General features: G+C 45.9%; 1 protein-coding gene across 4 annotated transcripts in view; it reads right to left on the bottom strand.

The window, feature by feature from the left end:
- The window catches only part of FGD4 (FYVE, RhoGEF and PH domain containing 4), a 218,236-nt gene that overhangs the window by 34,491 nt on the left and 164,364 nt on the right, over positions 1–19,381 (bottom strand). For all 4 annotated transcript variants that reach the window (XM_075006715.1, XM_075006727.1, XM_075006735.1 and 1 more), the window contains exons 5-6: positions 9,606–9,695; positions 5,751–5,896 (exon numbers count right to left, since the gene is read on the bottom strand). In XM_075006715.1, coding sequence (XP_074862816.1) covers positions 5,751–5,896; positions 9,606–9,695 — 236 coding nt within the window. The remainder of the gene's footprint in view (positions 1–5,750; positions 5,897–9,605; positions 9,696–19,381) is intronic.

Here is a 19,381-nt window from a genome sequence, read left to right as displayed (position 1 = left end):
ACTGCAGGGAGTCAAAGGCTGGTTGGTTTTTCCTCACACTTCTCTACTGCTGTCTCCTGGCTGCACAGCATACAAGAGGTACTTTGGTCCAGCAGTACTTTCTCAAGAGATCGTAACCAGCTGAGACACCATTTACTCATGATATTACAGCAGATCATTGCCTTTTGTTTGGAACACTCTTACGTAATCCACCTAACACAAAGCAGCAACGTTTTGTAGAGTTCATAATTCTAGTCTTGGTGCCACTTGGGGTACATCTTGACTGCAGAGTTAGCCCAAGCTAGCCCAACCTGATGGAGCATCCCCAATGCCAAGTCCTCCCTGTGCCAGACCTGTGTAATTGTATTCCCAGAGGTGATGCATTAGCCTTCATGCTGGAATGGGATTTCTGGCTAGACATTCCATGGTTCCTAGTGGTGCATTAAAGCGGGCTGCCCTATGAATTCATTTGCAGGGTGCTCTCTTGCCTAGCACAGAACTGCTTTCCGTGGCAGTGATGTAACATCTTATGTAAGTAACTTCCAAATGGAGCTCTTCATTTCATTATTAATGCAGACTGTTCTGTATACTAAAGCACAGAGCATTAGGCAGTAAGAACGTCTAATAAAGCTATATGCTATAACTAAGGAATTTAGACTGCGAAGTGTTTACGGACTGTAAATCGCATTTTTCAGAAGCACAGCAAAAATGAAGGGGGAAGATGTGTGTGTGTGGTTCAAGCACTAAGCATTAACAACTGTTATTTCAAAATAACTACCATAGTGTCTACAAGACACAACAGATATTTTGAAATAAATTTGAAACAGTGGTTGACTTATTTTGAAATTGGTAATCTTCATGGCATGAAGAATTGCACTATTTCAAAATATCTATTTTCAAATAGGAGGAGCTGTTAAAACAGGGAATAGAACCTAATTTTGAAATAAACCATAGTACATCCAATAGCTCTATTCTGAAATAGGTTCTGTCTGTGGAGGTGCTATATTTCAAAATAGCTAATTGCTATTCTAAAATGAGTTTTTGTTTGTAGAAGTGTTATTTCTAAATAAACTATTTTGGAATAGCTGTTCCAGAATAGCCTATTTCTGAATAAGACTGCTGTGTAGACATATCCTAGGTGACCTCACTACAGAAGGAAGAAGTAATTAGACAAGAAATCAAAGCCCAGGTAGAATTGTGGGATAGCACTGGAGGCCCAACAGCATCTGGGCTTGATTAGCCTGCATTCTCATTGCAAAGCATGGAGTTATCACACCAGCCTGCAATGAAACATGACTAAGTCTACACCCTCAACTGTGCCTGCTTGCCTGGGTCTAAAACATCTCTAAACCCAGGTTAAAGGTTTGCCTGAGTGTGCAGGTGTGAACTTTCAGGTAACAGCTAATTTACAGCCTGGGCTACCTGAAGTGTAATAAAAGCTTTCCATAGATCCTTCTAACACTGATGGGAAAAAAAAGAGAGACACAGTGATATCACTTAGCAACCTTCCTCTTTCACCTCAACATCTGGAAGTGTGCCTGGAAGACTAAAACTTTGAACTGGGAGACTGGGCCCCCGCTAGGAAGAGAATCCAACCTTTGTACCTATACTTCCCCTCATCCCAAAACTGACTACAGGTTGCACCTCTGAAATCTGGTACTCTCTAGACTAGCAACATCCATAGTCCAGCAGGACCAGAGAGCACAGTAGGTGGAATGCAGCCCAAAAATGGCCAGGGCCACTGATGGGGTGGTGGCCCAGAAGCTATAGGGGAGCCATGGCCACCACTGGGGCTGGGGAATGGCAGCCTGGCACTGGCCAGGCAGCCCACAAAGGGGCCAGGGACCTAAAGCCTGGGAGCATCATCCCCAGCTCCCAGCCCTGCTGTGGTGGCTCCAGCTCCCAGCCCCATGGCAGGGTTGGGTGCCAGGCTGCCACAGCAGAGGCCAGCAGTAGGGTGCTGGCCAGGGCCACAAGTGGTTAGGGGCTGGCATCAGGGCACCACCCTGGTCCAGCAAATTCCCTCATTTGGGACTGGTCTAGGGATGAGATAGGTGCATCCTGTCACTAACTTAGGGATCTTCTGCCCTAGTTCCCACCTATTCTTCCTCCCACTGTCATCAGGACTGAGACAAGTATTTTGAGATTTTCTTGGATGTCATAAGCATCAAGAATTCCTTATTTCTTCTAAAAATGCCCACAGATTTTCGACATTTGAAGTTCTTTGTAAATGGATAGCTGCATGTGCAACTCAGTATTAAAACTAAGGAGCTGTCAAATTAAACCCGTTTGCATGACAAGTTAAAACACGTCATCTCAGTGCTTTCATGAGCTGCTTAGGATCAGTGCAGCGTACTGCTGCTGAAAAGTTTAGTCCTGTCTTTTTTGCTAAAGAGGTGTCACCTTTTCTTGAGGCAGAGAGAAAATTTACATTTTTTTTTTGAAGAAGTAGGTTGGATTTCATAGGTTGAGTGGATGGTGACAAGGGCTATGCTCAAGTACATCCACTGTTATCACAGCACAGGCACACTTGCAGTTATTTGCACTAAAGATGGAAAAGGAATAGCTTATCCAGGGTTCAAAACACCCATTACACAATATCTTAACAAATATATTCCCCTGGTTTATTCCTTTAATGGGGCCTTTCCCTTGAGAACATGCCACAAAAATATCATCCTAAAAACAATCCAGACCCAGGTGTCAATTACTAATTTATAAAGTTAAAACATGTAACAATAGAAGGAGCTCTGCTTTATTAAAGAGTAGAAAGCAAAGATAAAAGTTCAAGCATCATCTGGTTATTGCAAACTAACTGCATAAAAATTCATTTGCAACAATTCCTGTATTTCTGGCAACACACTCACCAGGTAGCATATAACGCTAAAGGGCTTCAGATAACTAAGAAAAGCTTCCAAATCACAGGTGCTGGTTCTCATGGGAGACTTCAATCACCCAGACATTTGTTGGGAGACCAATAGAGCAGTACACAAAACAATCCAGAATGGTTTTTGGAGAATGTTGGGGATAACTTCCTAGTACAAGTGGAACCAACCAGGGGCCATGCGCAGCTTGACCTGCTGCTCACAAACTGGGAAGAAATAGTAGGAGAAATAGAAGTGGGTGGCAACTTGGGCTTCAGTGCCTATGAGACGGCAGATTTCAGGATTCTGACAAAAGGAAGAAAGGTGAGCAGTAACATACAGACCCTTGATTTCAGAAGAGCAGACTTCAAATCCCTCAGAGAGCTGATGGGCAGGATCCCCTGAGAAGGTAATATGAAGGGGAAAGGAGTTCAGGAGAACTGGCAGTATTTTAAAGAAGTCTTATTGAAGGCACAGGAACAAACCTATCCCAGTGCATAGAAAGAAAAGCAAATATAGTAGGCAACCAGCTTGGCTTCAAAGGAAAATCCTTGGCAAGCTTAAACTCAAAAAGAATGCATGTAAGAAGTGGAAACTTGGACAGCTGAATAAGTATAAATATATGGCTGGAGAATGCTGAGGGGTAATCAGGAAAGTAAAAGCACCACTGGAACTACAGCTAGCAAGGAATGTGAAGGGCAACAAGAAGTGCTTCGACAGGTATGTTAACAATAAAAGGTTTATCAGGGAGGGTGTGGATGAGGGAGGCATCCTGGTGACAGATGATGTGGGAAAGGCTGCAGTAATCAATGCTTCTTTTGCCTCAGTCTTCACAGACAAGGTCAGCTCCCTGACTACAGCACTAGGCAATACAGTATGGGAAGGAGGTGGGCAGCCCTCGGTGGGGAAAGAACAGGTTAAGAGCTATTTAGAAAAGCTAGATGCACACAAATCTATGAGTCCAGATTTAATGCATCCAGGGGTACTGAGGGTATTGGCAGATATCATTGCGGAGCCTTTGGCTACTATCTTTGAAAACTTGTGGAGATCGGGAGAGGTCCTGGGTGATTGGAAAAAGGCAAATGTAAAAAAGGAAAGAACAACAATCCAGGGAACTATAGACCAGTCAGCCTCACCTCAGTCCTCACAAAAAATCAAGGAGGGAATCCTCAAGGAGTCCATTTTGGAGTACTTGGAAGATGGGAAAGTGATCAAGAGTAGTCAACATGGATTCATCTAGGGCAAATTGTGCCTGACCAATCTGATTAGCTTCTAAGAGGAGGTAAGTGGCTCTATGGACAAGGGGAAGTCAATGGATGCGACATACCTTGACTTTAGCAAAGCTTTTGATACGGTCTCTTACAGTATTTTTGCCCATAAGTTAAGGAAGTATGGATTGGATGCATGGACTGGAAAATGGATAAAAAACTGGTTTGACAGATGGGCTCAATGGGTAGTGGTCAATGGCTCAGTGTCTGGTTGGCAGTCAGTTTCAAGTGGAATGCCCCAAGGATCTGTTCTAGGGCCAGTATTGTTCAACATCTTTTAAATGACCTGGATGAGGGGATGGATTGCACCCTCAGCAAATCTGCAGATGACACTAAGGTAGGGGGTCAAATGGATACAGTGGGGGGGTAGGCATAGGGTCCAGAGTGACCTAGACTAATTGGAGGATTGGGCCAAAAGAAATTTGATGAGGTTCAACGAGGACAAGTGCAGAGTCCTACACTTGGGACAGAAGAATTCCAAGCACTGTTACAGGCTGGGGACCGACCGACTAAGCAGCAGTGCAGCAGAAAGGACCCAATGATTACAGTGCATGAGAGGCTGGATATGAATCAACATGTGCCCTTGTAGCCAAGAAGGCTAATGGCATATTGGGATACATTAGAAGAAGCATTTCCATCAGACCTAGAGAAATTATTATTCCCTGCTACCCAGCTATGGAGAGGCCTCATCTGGAATATTGCATCCAGTTTTGGGCCCCACAGTATAGAAAGGATGTGGGTGCATTGGAGAGGATTCAGCGGAGGACAACGAAAGTGGTTAAGTTTCTGGAGCACATGATCTATGAGGAGAGGCTGAGAGATTTGGGCTTATTTAGTTTGCAGGCGGGTGGTGAAGCATTGGAATGTGTTACCTAGAGAGGTGGTAGATTCTCCATCCCTTGAGGTTTCTAAGTCCCAGCTGGACAAGGTCCTGCCTGGGATGACTTAGTGGGGGTTGATCCTGCTTGAAGCAGGGGGCTGGACTAGATGACCTCCTGAGGTCCCTTCCAGCTCAGGGATTCTGTGAAGATTGAGGGGCAATTTGATAGTAGTCTTCAACTTTCTAAAAGGGGGCTCTGAAGAGGATGAAGAGAGACTGTTCTCAATGGTGACACATGACAACAAGGAGCAACGGTCTGAAGTTAGAGGGAGAGGTGTAGACTGGATATTAGGAAAAACTATTTCACCAGGAGGGTGGTGAAGGACTGGAATGCGTTACCAAGAGAGGTGGTGGAATCTCCATCCCTAGAGGTTTTTAAGTCCTAGATTGACAGTCATGGCTGGGATGATTTAGAGGGGGTTGATGCTGCTTTAGGCTGGTGTCTGGACTAGATGACCTCCTGAGGTCCCTTACAGCCCTAGAATTCTATGGTTACATGATACCGTTCCCATTCAGCTAAAGAATTCACATGTGAGCAGTCCCATTGACTTCACTGGGACAACCCATGTGCTTAAGCTTAGGACACGCTTATTTTCTTCATTAACTGAGACCCTGATGAATAGTAGAGCTACAGATACATCTTCCCAGCAGCAGAACTTTCGTGGAGCATTTCTATGGTAAAATGTTCTCTGTCTCAGTCAATTTCTATACTAGCTCATACCCATCACAGAAAAGCTTAATATCTTTCAAAGGAGATCTTACCATTCTTGCATTCTTTTCTCCAGCTCTGGAAGCAAGAACTTACTGTGGAAGGCATTGATTGATGAAATGTTAGAAAAGATTTTATTGACCACCTCAGCTGGAAATGAGCCCCTGTTAGCTTCCTCCAAAAGTCTGCCATAGAACACCTGCAACAGAGAAGGATCTAAAAGTTAACAGGCGTGCGTGCAATCCTATTGTCTTTAAATCTTGCACAGTAGCTCCTACCATGCCTCCCCCCAACAAAAAAACCCTGTGCATTTCAAGGTAGTTGCTTTGTAGCCAAATTGTGGGACTACCAAAAATACTGAAAGTCTCGAGTAGGATCATCCCTCTTCACCACCCCTCTTTCAGATATCAGTGCCCACCCCTCCCCAGTGCACCCTCCTGGAGACAGAGCGGCAGTGAAGCCCTTCGTGGTAAGACACTTGCATGACATACTGGATGCAAATGATGCCGTCATATTTCACTGTCTTTTGGTTTGGACTACAGGCATCTTCCTATTGGCTGGCCAGCCTCTCTTTCTGACCTTCTTTCCAGTCCTCCAACCTATCACCTTTTCATTGCCTCCACCCCGACGTCTGCCTTTCACTTCCAAACACTTCTTAAAACACAAGAGTCCTGTTGCACCTTAGAAACTAACCATGAAAGCTCATTAACTTCTAAATGTGTTAGTCTTTAAGGTGCCACAGGGCTGCTTGTTTTTTTTCTGAAGCTGCAGACTAACACAGCTCACCCTCTGAGACTATACACCCATTAATTCATCCCCTTAACGGTCCCTTATTGCCCCACACTGTGCCTTAAGAACACCGAACTCAGTGTGATGATTTACAGCTCTCACTCCCAGCATTTTGCTTGTACTCAAATTAGATCCCCTTGTCATCACTTTAGAAAGTGAGTACTCTGGAAGCAGAGGCTGTGCCTTTGTGTGTGTTAAGCTATCTAGCACAACAGGTCTCTGATTCTGAACCTCTGCCTTTTGGTTCTATAGCAGTAGAATTTTTTTTTTTTTTTTTTTTTTTTTTTTTTTTTTAAAAACACCACTTACAGAATCATAGAATTATAAGCATTGAAAGTAGCTCCTGAGGTCATCAAATCCACCCCCTTCGCTCAAGCAGAAGCAAGTATATCTACACCATCTCTGACAGATGTTTGTGTCACTTGTCCTTAAAAACCTCCAATGTTGGGGATTACACAACCTTCCCCAAAAGTTTATTTCAGATCTTAGATCCATTAGTCTGTAATTTCCCATGCCCTCTTTGTTTCTCTTTTTAAAGGATAAACTTCTGTCTGCCTTTACTCCAGTCCTCTGGGACTTCACCATCTTCTAAGAGTTCTTAGAATTAGCGAATTGTTTATGGTTTCAAAATTGCTTCAGCTAGGTGCTTAAGTACTCCACAACGAATTTACTCAGGCTCTTCCAACTTGAATATATCTGAACTTAGATATTCTTTAACCTGTTCTTCCCTTATTTTGGCCTCAATTCCCTCCTTGTTCATATTCACAGTATTGACTGTCTGGTTGCCATTAGCCTTTTTAGTGATGTCTGAAGGAAAAGAGTAATTAAATACTTCTGCCTTCTCTGTGTCAGTCATTTGTTTTTCTTCTCTGGTAAGTAGAGGACCTACACTTTCCTTTATCCTTCTCTTGCACCTAAGTTATTTAAAGAACCTTGTCTGATTGCTTTATATTCTTTGCTGGACATAACTCACTTTGTGCTTCAGTCTGATTTTTCTCTACATGACTGTATGATTCCTTTTGTACTCCTCAGCAACGCATCCATGTTTCCACTTTTTTGTTGGATTCAGTTTTGATTTTTCAGTCATTGAACAGCCCCTAATGGAGGCTTATTGGCCCCTTAATATGCTTCATACCTTCTCTATACATCCACCCAAATTGCCTTCTATCTTCAGGTTTACCAGCAATTCTTCACTTTTGGTCAGAATCAAATCTAAAATGGCTGTTTCACTGATTTTCCTCCAATTTCTGAAACCAAACTTGTCCCCAGTACATTCCAAACCAAATTACTGAAAAAATTTAGTTCTGCCATATTACCCTTCAAACATGTCAATTCAGCAGAATTTATTTTAAAAACACTCTTTAGTCTGCCAGTACAATATACAGTAGACACCTCCACCTAGAAGTTCTCAGATACTTGGTGTATTGGTTGGAGGAAAAAGATTATCAGCCAGGAGCTCTGTCTAATCCCAGCTTTGCCACTAACCACTTCATATAGTCTTGTTTTTAGAAGAAGTACTTGTACAAAGCACAATTTCTCTCATCTGCTTTAACACTGGTAAAGAACTTTAAATATTTCATAGGTATTTTAGCCAAATTTAAGGAAACAAAATCCAGCCTGCACCATTCTTCTTTCCTTTCGTGATGCTAATAGTTTTATGCACTGTCAGTAAGCCTTTCGGAATTTTGCCTGATACTTGGGAAACACAGCATGCAGAAATGCATCTAAAATGGGATAGACAATGCCAGTCAAAAGAGATTAATGAGAGTATTTTAAATAAATTTGAATATTTTACTGTGACTTCTCATGTCCCTAAATAAATGCTCTTATTTGCAAGAAGAGTCTATTTTCAAACACACGTTCATGTAAGACAGCGATACAGATCATTTTCTTTATATAAATGAGAACCAAAACTGGTATGCATAAGCAGCCTGAAAGCTACCAGCTCTTTAAGATAGCAATTAGGACTCTTCAGACCTGATCTTGATTTACAAACCATGCCCTAGCCCAGGGAAACATCAACGTGCAACACAGATAAAGTGAGTTGACAAAGCAATGCACAAATCAGAGCTATCTAGATACAGTGGATTTTCCACACACATGCACAGATACAGAGGAAGAAAGAAAGGCTCACAAATCAGAGAACTGCAAACAGTCTGACTTATAAGAAATGACAAATTACAGTATGAAGTGTGAAAAGTACAAGTGGTCAAGTCTTCCATCACGGGATATGAGTAGCTCCCAAACCTTGAATAGGAATTGAACAGACCACATGATGGAAGATGCAGAGAAGGTTTAAGAATATGGGTGCTTCCTTCTAGGTCATTATTTGAAAGCTGGCTAACATAAGTAGACACCCATGTTCTACCAGAGGGGCTATTCCATGGCTAAGTGCACAGGTGATTACATCAAAACACATACTACTACATGTTGAACCTCTCTAGTCTGGCACCCTCAGGACCTGACCGGTACTGAACAAGAGAATCTGCCAGACCATGGGAGGTCAATTTTGTCTCGCAGCATCACCAACACTTCCACTGCTCACTGGGCTCTTAGACATTCGGGGTAAATTACAGCTAAACAACAGCACAGAACACCAAGAGCCAGGACTGGTGGCTGTAAACAAACTTTATGGGATCACAGGAAATTTGGCAACATCCTGATAAGTGATTGCCCAGCTAACTAAAATCATGCCAGATTTTAAATGTTGCTGGATGAGAGTGCGCCGGACTGGAGAGGTTCAGCGTGTATATACTGGCACCCTTGTTGGCAATTTCAGCAAAGGTCAAGAAATGAATGAACACTGAGGTGAAATTAGGTTCTCCTCCTTGCAGGCTGTCCCATTGGTACGGAAGCTTGCACTTCTATTGCTCATGCTGAGGTCTATGTAAAAAAAAGAATCCAGTTTCTATGTCCATCAGGGACTGGTAATGTTTTGCAAACAATACAGTTATTTAAAAACAAAAACTGAAGTGCTTTTTCCAAATGATTGCTTAGTTGAGAGGATTAGCAGAAGGCAAAACCCACAATTCCCTCACATAGATTTACCAACAAATAAAGCTCACAAACGGCAGCATACTTAGATAAAAGAATTAAGCACTTCTAAAAACAAAATTCACCTTGTCTAAGAGGTCAAGTCGGCTGACGTAGGCTCTTTCTGTATGCAAAAGCTCATCGGCAATTTTGTGACGTTTCTGCTCCTCTGTCTCCTGAAAAAAAACATAACATTCTTTTTCTGAATAATTCAGGGGAGTTCAGCTCAAGCGCTACATTTAGTTAGTAACTTTTATCGGCAAATATAAACTAACCCAAAATGACACAAAATTCCCAAAGGATTTACCAGGAAGTCAAAATCAGGAGCAGGATAAAATCAGAAACAGTGCAGAACAAACATAAACCCTGTAACAGTTTTCCTGTTTGCGCAGATGGCTTTGTATTATTACTAGATATTTGCCAAAGTCCTCCCTGCTCCCAGGTTCCTACCCAGTTATTCAACTAGTATCCTGATAATTTTTTAGTATTAATATTTCAGAGCTGGGTGAATTAAATAATTTTTGACGGATAAAGTCAGTCCTTCCTTCTGTTTCCACAGTATTCCACATATTGTTTAAATTGACTTTTCTTTGCATAACTTAGTTTGTTACTCAAAATTATTGCACAAACATTTTATGTAGACTATCAGCCTATGGATTCCAGGTAAAAGGTTACCTGTAGCTAGAGTGTTCACCAGCTCTGTGCAGGAAATGGATTTTCTGTTTTGTGGAAAACCTACCATTCTGAATTTTTCCCTCATTCTAAAATACAACAAATATTATACTATAAAAATTGCTTATGAAATTCCAACAAACATTATTCCAGATGGAAAACACTGCAAGTGTTTCAATTTCAACTTCTTAATAAATGTGACACATTAACAGCTAGAAAAAAATTGCAATGGAGTCATTCTGAAAAAGAGAAATTGAAATGCTTCACTACAAATAGTTTGAAAGAGAACACTACAACCTCTGGGGGAAAAACAGAAATCAGCATTTACACACAGCATTCATATTGTGATGAACCGACATTCTCCAATAGAAAAAACGTTACATGGGAAAATGTGTAGCTCTGAAGTTCACGTCACCTTATTCACAAGTGGTGTGTGTCTATGCTAGCCCCGTGTTTCAAATATAATTTCGAAAGAGGCCACGGAGGGTCCACATACATAATGGCCTCTTTTGAAATTACTTTCAGCAAAAAGGGGCGTGCATTTTGAAATCGCTCTTCCCAACCGATTTCAGGAAGAGTGGCCCCTTTCTAAATTGAATTTTGAAATATGGCGGGTGTAGACGATCTGGGGCCGCTATTTTGAAATAGAGGGTCCTCCATGGCAGTGGCTGCAGGAGTGCAGCGACGCTCTAGTGGGGCTCTGTGGTCTCTGGTGCCAGCTTCTTAAAGCTGCACGGGCCTGGAAATCCTGTGCAGGAAGCTGAGAGCATGCCCTGAGCCTCAGGAGCAAGAGCTATGCCTGGTACATGCTCCAGCAGCACAGACACCACTGTCACTCAGCCCACAGGCTGGATGGTGAGCCCCCCGACTCCCCAGGGACCCCAGGAGGCCCCCTCCTCCCAGCCTGAGGGAAGCGAGGACCAGAAGAGGAGGGGCCTCTCCTGGACAGGGGCCAAGAGTAAAGATCTTCTCACCCTCTAGGCAGAGGAGGATATGCTGTTGCTTTGAACAGCTGTTGCTGGGGCTGCAGAAGTAGGGCCACCCCCAGCACACAGCTGATCAAGCATGCTCCAAGGAAAAGGAGCTGAGGCATGCCTATAGCCGGGCCAGGGACGCCTGCAGGTGACCGAGGGCAGGCGCTGCCCTGAGGTGCCCACACTACCACATGCTGAATCAGCTCCTCGGCCAGAAGGACACCCCAGAGCCAGTAGCCATGGTCAACACAGCTGGTCCTGATTCAGACCCCATGCAGACCCACATGACTGGCCAGGACCATCAGGCCAGACCAGGGCAGTGGAGCCAGGAGCAGCTCAGAGGACGAAGGCCCCCTCATCATCAGGGTCAGCTCCAGCACCTCCAGCCAGGCTCCTTCAAGACCGGTGTCCCCAGATCTATTCTCTGGAGCCCCAGGTAGGTAATGGATAGTTTGGGCAGCCTAGGAGGGGGGCACCCTGTCCTGCATCCCCTGGCCACATCCCAGACCCAGGCACAGCGCCATCCAGCACCTGTGGACAGCACCCCAACCCTCCCAAATGTGAAGGGATGCTTGGGCCGGACAACAGCCAGAAGGCACCCCACTGATGCGGCCCCAGCGGCCACAGGGGGACCCCCCAGAGGGGTCAAGTGAGTGGATCCTGCATCTGGGGACAGTGGGGGGTGGGCACAGCACTGACAGGTAGTCCCCTCCCCCATTGTGTCTCCACAGCCTCATTGTCCAAGTCCCATCCCGTCCACCAGCACCCCAGCCCTGCCATCTGACGGGGCTGGGGAACCCCCACCCCCACCACCCAGGCCACTGCCTGCCCAGCCCCAGAGGGTCCACCATCACTGTCACTTCGACCTGGAGGAGGCCGCAGTAGCCCATGCTGCTGCCATCCAGGAGCAGACAGATGGCTGTCCCTGGGAGTGGCTCTGGATGGAGCAGCAGGACAGAGGAGGAGGGAGGTCTAGAGCGAGGCAGTTGAGGCCCTCTAGTGTCTTGCCCCCTTGCCTGCCCCCCGCTGCTTCCCCTTCCACTCCCATCCCCACCCCTGTGCCCCTGAACTCACTGCCCATATCCCAGCCACCCTCTCCCTAGCCACCCAGGTCTCACTGGACTGCTGGCTCATTACCAGCACAGGCCAGAGGGACTCCCCCATCCCTCCCCCAGCCCACCTGGCCCGGAGGTGCCCCCAGCTCCTGCCTGCCTGCCTACTTCCCCATCATCCAAGCCCTGACAGGGCCCCTGCACCTGCTGAGGACCCCACCCTTCCACTCCCATGGAGGACTAGGGCTGCCCATGCCCACGGCCCCATCTCCAGGGCCGTGGCCCCATCCCTATCTCCCAGTTATGACCCCCCCACACCACTTTTTGTTCATGTGCAGTTTATTTACGTGTGTTGGTTAAGTCATGTTCAGTAAACCATTGTGTTGTGCACCCCGGTGTCCCCTGTGCACGTGTGCAGGCCGTGATAAGGGATAGATGTGGGGCAGAGGGTACCGGGGAAGGGTCAGTGAAGCTCCCAGTCGAAGACCTCCCGGCCGGCCTCCCAGACCCTAAGCCTCTCCTATGTGCCTGGTGGCAAGGAGCCATGGGTGGCTACTCATACCCAGGGCCGCCGTCCACAGCCCCCACTGCATTAAATGCTTGTGCTTGCCCTCCACTACTTTGTGCAAAGCACAACAGGCTGTGACCACCCAGGGCTGTTGGGCAAGCTGACGTCCAGACGCACACTGAAGTGTGAGAAGCCCCCCTTTAAGCATCTGAAGGCCCACTCCACAGCACTGTGGGTGTGGCTGAGACAATGATTAAGAACATAAGAATGGCCATACTGGGTCAGACCAAAGGTCCATCGAGCCCAGCATCCCATCTGCCGACGGTGGCCAATGCCAGGTGCCCCAGAGAAGGAGAACAGAAGACAATGATCAAGTGATTTATCTCCTGCCATCCATCTCCTGCCCTTGTTATGAAGGCTAGGGCACCATACTTTATCCCTGGCTAATAGCCATTTATGGACCTAACCTGCAAAAATTTATCAAGCTCTTTTTTAAACCCTAATAGAGTCCTGGCCTTCACAGCCTCCTCGGGCAAGGAGTTCCACAGGTTGACTGTGCGCTGTGTGAAGAAAAATTTCCTTTTATTGGTTTTGAACCTACTACCCATCAATTTCATTTGGTGTCCCCTAGTTCTTGTATTATGGGAAAAGGTGAATAATTTTTCTATATTCCCTTTCTCCACACCATTCATGATTTTATATACCTCTATCATATTGCCCCTCAATCGCCTTTTTTCCAAACTGAAAAGTCCCAGTCTCTCTAGCCTCTCCCCATACGGGACCCTTTCCAGGCCCCTAATCATCTTAGTCGCCCTTTTCTGAACCTTTTCTAATGCCAATATATCTTTTTTGAGGTGAGGAGACCACATCTGCACGCAGTACTCGAGATGTGGGCGTACCATAGTTTTATATAGGGGAAGTATATCTTTTGTCTTATTATCGATCCCTTTTTTAATAATTCCTAACATCCTATTTGCCTTACTAACTGCCGCTGCACACTGCATGGATGTCTTCAGAGAACTATCCACTATAACTCCAAGATCCCTTTCCTGATCTGTCGTAGCTAAATTTGACCCCATCATGTAGTACGTGTAATTTGGGTTATTTTTTCCAACATGTATTACCTTACACTTACCCACATTAAATTTCATTTGCCATTTTGCTGCCCAATCACTCAGTTTGCTGAGATCTTTTTGTAGTTCTTCACAATCCCTTTTGCTTTTGACTGTCCTGAACAACTTGGTGTCATCTGCAAACTTGGCCACCTCACTGCTTACCTCATTTTCTAGATCATTGATGAACAAGTTGAACAGGATCGGTCCCAGGACTGACCCCTGGGGAACACCACTAGTTACCCTCCTCCATTGTGAAAATTTACCATTTATTCCCACCCTTTGTTTTCTGTCTTTTAACCAATTCCCGATCCATGAAAGGACCTTTCCTCCTATCCCATGACCACCTAATTTACATAAAAGCCTTTGGTGTGGGACCGTGTCAAAGGCTTTCTGGAAAGCCTTTCAAAGTCAAAGGCTTTCCGGAAAGATTAAAAGCGTCCTGGCTGGCGGTGGTGTGCCCTGTGTAGGGGCACAGCAGCCATCGATGCAATGGGTATGCCCAGTTGGCCACTGTGCATGGTGGCATCGTAGTGTCCCACACGGAGTTCCCAGACAGGGACATATGTGCCCTCCTCCATGCACACACCAGCCAGGAGTTCTGGAATACCCAGGTGTCGTGGGCTTACCCAGCCCAGCCCCGCCCAGCCCACAAAGATGTCACCAAACCAGCCCCCCCACCCCCATCAAGGAGAGCTTGCAGTACTACTGACTGGCACCCCTTGTGGTTTATGTAGCAGCCTGTGCTGTGGACCAAGACGCGGATCGCTATGTGGGTGTCATCAAGGATGCTGAAGCAGTTGGGAAACCTGATGGCCATGAATCCTGCCATGGCATCATCCAGGTCCCCAAGGTGGACGGCTGTCCGCATAATCACACAGCTGATCACCTGGACTACCTGTGTTGTGGGGCGGCACGAACATGGGGGCCTCCACATTGGGGAGCCCTGTGTGCCCCTCCCCTGGGGGGCCCCCCACCCAAGGGCCCATTCCTCCCTTCCCAGGGTGGGTGTGGGGCCCCAGCCCAGCTTACCTCCAGGAGGATGGTGCAAACAGTGGCCTTACCCACCCTGAATTGGTGTCCCATTGAACAGTGGCTATCTGAGGTGGCAAGCTTCCACAGTGCAACCACCATGCATTTCTCGACGGGTAGTGCTGGCCATATGCTGCAAGGCGGGTGTAGCACTGGCACAGCTCCATGAACGTCTGCCTGGACATTCGGAAGTTCTGGAACCATCTTTTGTCATCCCACTGGCCCAGTACCAGCCTCTTCCACCAGTTCCTGCTGCTGGGGTGGCTCCAGAGGCACCAAAGAGGATGGAGAATGGGGTGTGGCAGTTGCCCTGTGGCCAGGGCCTGCAGGACCCCAGTGTGTGTGGCGGCGGGCGGGGGTCATGGGCCGCAGGGTTTTCACCATGGCCAGGATGACCATGGCCATCTGGGCTCCAGTGTCGGTGGAGACGTCAGCCTTGGGCAGCTGCTGGTGCTCCATGCGCCGCAACTTTCCCAGCGCACAGTCCCAGCAGTGCTATCTGCTGCTCTATGTGCGCGTGCAGGGTGCGTGTGTTTGGGAGGGGCCCTTTAAAGGAGCCACTGGCTGCAGAACGTGGAAGGATTTGTCAGCCATGTGACCCCATGCACAGTGTTTCCTCGCTTGTTCTTTCAGAAGGGCTCATATTGCTCCCTGGACGCTTCCTTTCGAAAGTCAGGGGAGCTCTTTTGATACAGCGATCTGCTTCGTACAGGGCACGGCATTATTTTGAAATCCCTTGTTTCAGTTTAGATTTTCGATGCTCTCCCTTTCGAGACTTGTGTGTCGTGTAGACACAGCCAAGGACTGAAATCCTGGCCCACTGAAGTCAAAGGGAGTTTTACAATTGGCTTTCAGGGGGTCAGCATTTCATCCAAGGTATTGTTTCTCCCATCTGGAAGACTATGCCTTTTACAAAGAGCAAGGTTTGAACAAGTAGTTTCTGCTGCAAATCTTCCAGCAAACATTTTTGTGGCTAAGTCACCTACACACCACAGACATTTTTGCAAACATTTGCAGGTCACTGGATGAACAATCCCTTTTATTCTATATGTTAGCAGATCATTTTTGGTAGTATTCACCCACGCTTTAATGCTGTTACCCTCCCTGTAAATATTAGTATCTACCAGCAGCTTTAACACACTTCTATCCTAAGCTTCAGGGCTGCCAGAAATCCTATTGCTCCACGCCAAAATTTCTCCCTACAGACTTAAATAGGTGCTTTGAGAAAATAGGCTCCATTAAATCTGCTTACCTATATAATTACCACTGCACTACAGGAGCCTATGAAATAGGACGCCTACTCTTTCCATGCTCCCAGAAGCATGGCAATGCCCCGTAAAGCTTGAGGGGCTACAAGATGCTGTAGTTTTACATGACAAATTAAAATAAAGTCTTACATTTGCACGTCAGAGGTTATGAAGTTTGTTTTAGCTGTAAATATTTGGCACCCCCTCCCATCCCCCCACCAAAAAACCACAGCAGGTTCCCCAAGCACACGCAAAGAACCATTTCACTACTTATTTCCAAGGGACTACTTTAGACCATATTATTTACATATTATTACAGAACCAACTTAAAGGAAAAAGTAAGCAGCTAAAGGAACAGACTTGTTAAAAGAATAACTGCAATATTGCCACCACAAGTTATGAAAACCATCATGAGTAGAGGTCCTCTAAGGCAGGAGAATGATTTAAAAATAAGGTTTTTTTTGAAAATACATTTTTAAGAAGTCTGGCATCTGCTTTTTTGCTGGTTTAAGGAGCGCATTCCAGGTCTAAAATTCAGCCTGAGGTGACGTGTATGAATTTCTGCTTTGGGTTTTCTCCTAACCCCAGTGAAGGAAAGCTACCATTTTACCCTTGCTCGTCCTCCACTAGACCACCACCCTGGTTTCTCCCTCACACACATTCCTTCCGTATCTCACCCACATCACTCCCCTGTCCTCATATGTTCCCTCCTTTTTTCCTTTCTATGTTCCCCAATTACCCTGTCTTCCTCTGCAGCACTGTCAGTCTCTTTCTGAACCTCTTCATTTTCCTAAATAGAGGACAGTATTTTCTTGTGTAGTGAAGACAAGATTTAAAAAATAACTTTCAAGTCAGTAACCACTGCTGCTATGGCCATATCTATTCCAGTCGGTAACCTGGAAAGGATAACTTTTGGTCAGTCATTAAACAACTCACTTTTTTGAAAGCCTTTAGCAGCCCAGACCTAAACATCTTTCCTACTTCATTCAACATAACTTGCGAAATCCAAGCATCAGACAAATAATTCATCATTTTACAGGGGAAGACTAATATGCATTCTACATAGATTGAGCGCCTGCTTTTTACCACAAACTTATTAATGTTATTTCCCTTAGATTCGTTTTACTGATACAAAAACAAAAATACAATTTGCATTTTAATTATTGCTTAAACTCAGATATTAAAGCTGTCATGTGGAAAAAAGCCTGCAAAGATTTGAAAACAGTGCAATTCCACACTTAAAATGTAAGCAGTACATAGACTTTTTCCTAATCCTGCAATAGATTTACAAATCCTGTGAATGTAGATGACAACTTTTTTGCATGAACACATTCCAATTTATCTGAGGCAGTTTCTACTGATATTTGCATATCAAAGTAAACTAGTATCAATCCTTTACCAACAAAGCAATTTCAATTCTGCCAGCAAACAAGGAGGGCATGGGGGCTATAAATACGATTTTTTCCTCCTTCAGTCCATAGCCCTTGTCGCTCCGAATTTACAATCAAAACACAACAAATGACATATGAAGGATAGGTAGAAAAAATACAAAGTACATATAATTTTATCATCACTATTGGTAATCTCAAGTAATGATATTGGTAATATCATTACTTAGGCCCCAAAAATTACGATAGGCCCAAGAACAATGAGATTGAAAAAACAATATATTTGAAGTTACTTTAAAAAAAAAACCAAACACCTGTTGGAGTATTCTAAGTCACACTGGTTCCATTCACATTTTCAAGCTTTTCTCTGCAGCCAAGTAGACTTGGAATGCGATGTGAAGGAAGACTGGCAGTCTCATGAAATCTCTTGGTTCCAGCACCCACGGCTTTAAGACAGACAAACCCCAAAATTATGAGACTTGTGATAAAATCATGCGAGTCGGCAATCCTATTCTATCCTGCTCAAAGGTGAAAGCAAGGCAGTGCATCATTTCAGCGAGAGCAGCTGACGCGCTCCATTGTAGGTAGAGGTGTGCAGCACAGATTGCACTTGGCTCGCCCAGCTGGGCTCCAGGTGCCAGGCTGTCTGGTCATCCCACGCACCACGGTGAACTGGTAGGCAGCTAGGTGAGGCAGGCAGGTTAAAGGGGCTGCAGGGGGAGAAGTGGGGGCAGGGAGGGGACTGTAGGATGTGTGCATGCTCCCAGCCAGGCTTGTAGTGTGTGTGCGCGCCTGTCCTGCTGTCCCCTCCCTGGCTGGACACCCGTTGGTGGGCTGGCAGTCCTGGACATGCACTGCTGCCCGGGGCCTTGGGGAAGCAGCCAAGAAGAGGGAGCGGCACACAGAGTATTCTCACACCACCACTGCCCTTTTGTCTGTAAGCAAGGCCCTCCACACTGCTGGCCCACAGCTCCCTTAGCAGCAAACAGGAGCAGCAGAGCAGTGACCCATCCACCAGCCAGATAATGTAACCTTGCCCACATTCATGCTCCCCCCCCACATCTCCCCAGCCTGCTGCCTTGATTACTGCACCTCCCCCCACACACCTCCACCATCTGCCCTAAGCCTCCCCACCTGACTCTCAAATTTCTTATAGGTACTGTCATATTACAACCCCTCCCCCCATCAAACATGCTGCACTGACCCCCCCACCCCCATGGGTGGTTTGATACCACAGCACCTGTAAGAAATTTAAGTTAATTTCACTTGAGCATCTTATTTACTAACCAAATATTACAATAAACAAGGGGTGAGTGTAACAAGTACTTTACTTATGAGTACTTGCTAAAACGAGGAACACGTATACCTACCTTTATTCACTATGGCCGTGTCTACACTAGCCCCAAACTTCGAAATGGCGATGCAAATGGCCATTTCAAAGTTTACTAATGAAGCACTGAAATACATATTCAGCGCCTCATTAGCGTGCGGGTGGCCACGGCACTTCGAAATTGAGGCGGCTCGTCGCTGCGCAGCTCATTCAGACAGGGCTCCTTTTCGAAAGGACCCCGGCTACTTCGAAGTCCCCTTATTCCCATCTGCTCATAGGAATAAGGGAACTTCGAAGTAGGCGGGGGCCTTTCGAAAAGGAGCCCCGTCTGGACGAGCTGCGCGGCAGCAAACAGCATCAATTTCGAAGTGCCGCGGCCACCCGCACGCTAATGAGGTGCTGAATATGTATTTCAGGGCTTCATTAGTAAACTTCAAAATGGCCATTTGCATCGCCATTTCAAAGTTTGGGGCTAGTGTAGATATAGCCTATGAGTGAACTTCCCCTGCTTATATGGGCTGGGTCCCTGGCCAAGAGGCTGGGATAC

The sequence above is a fragment of the Carettochelys insculpta genome, chromosome 1 (genome assembly GCF_033958435.1).
Source record: "Carettochelys insculpta isolate YL-2023 chromosome 1, ASM3395843v1, whole genome shotgun sequence".
In the NCBI taxonomy this organism is placed as follows: domain Eukaryota; kingdom Metazoa; phylum Chordata; order Testudines; family Carettochelyidae; genus Carettochelys; species Carettochelys insculpta.
The sequence above is the reverse complement of the archived record's forward strand: the minus strand, read 5'-3'. Positions and strand labels throughout refer to the sequence as shown.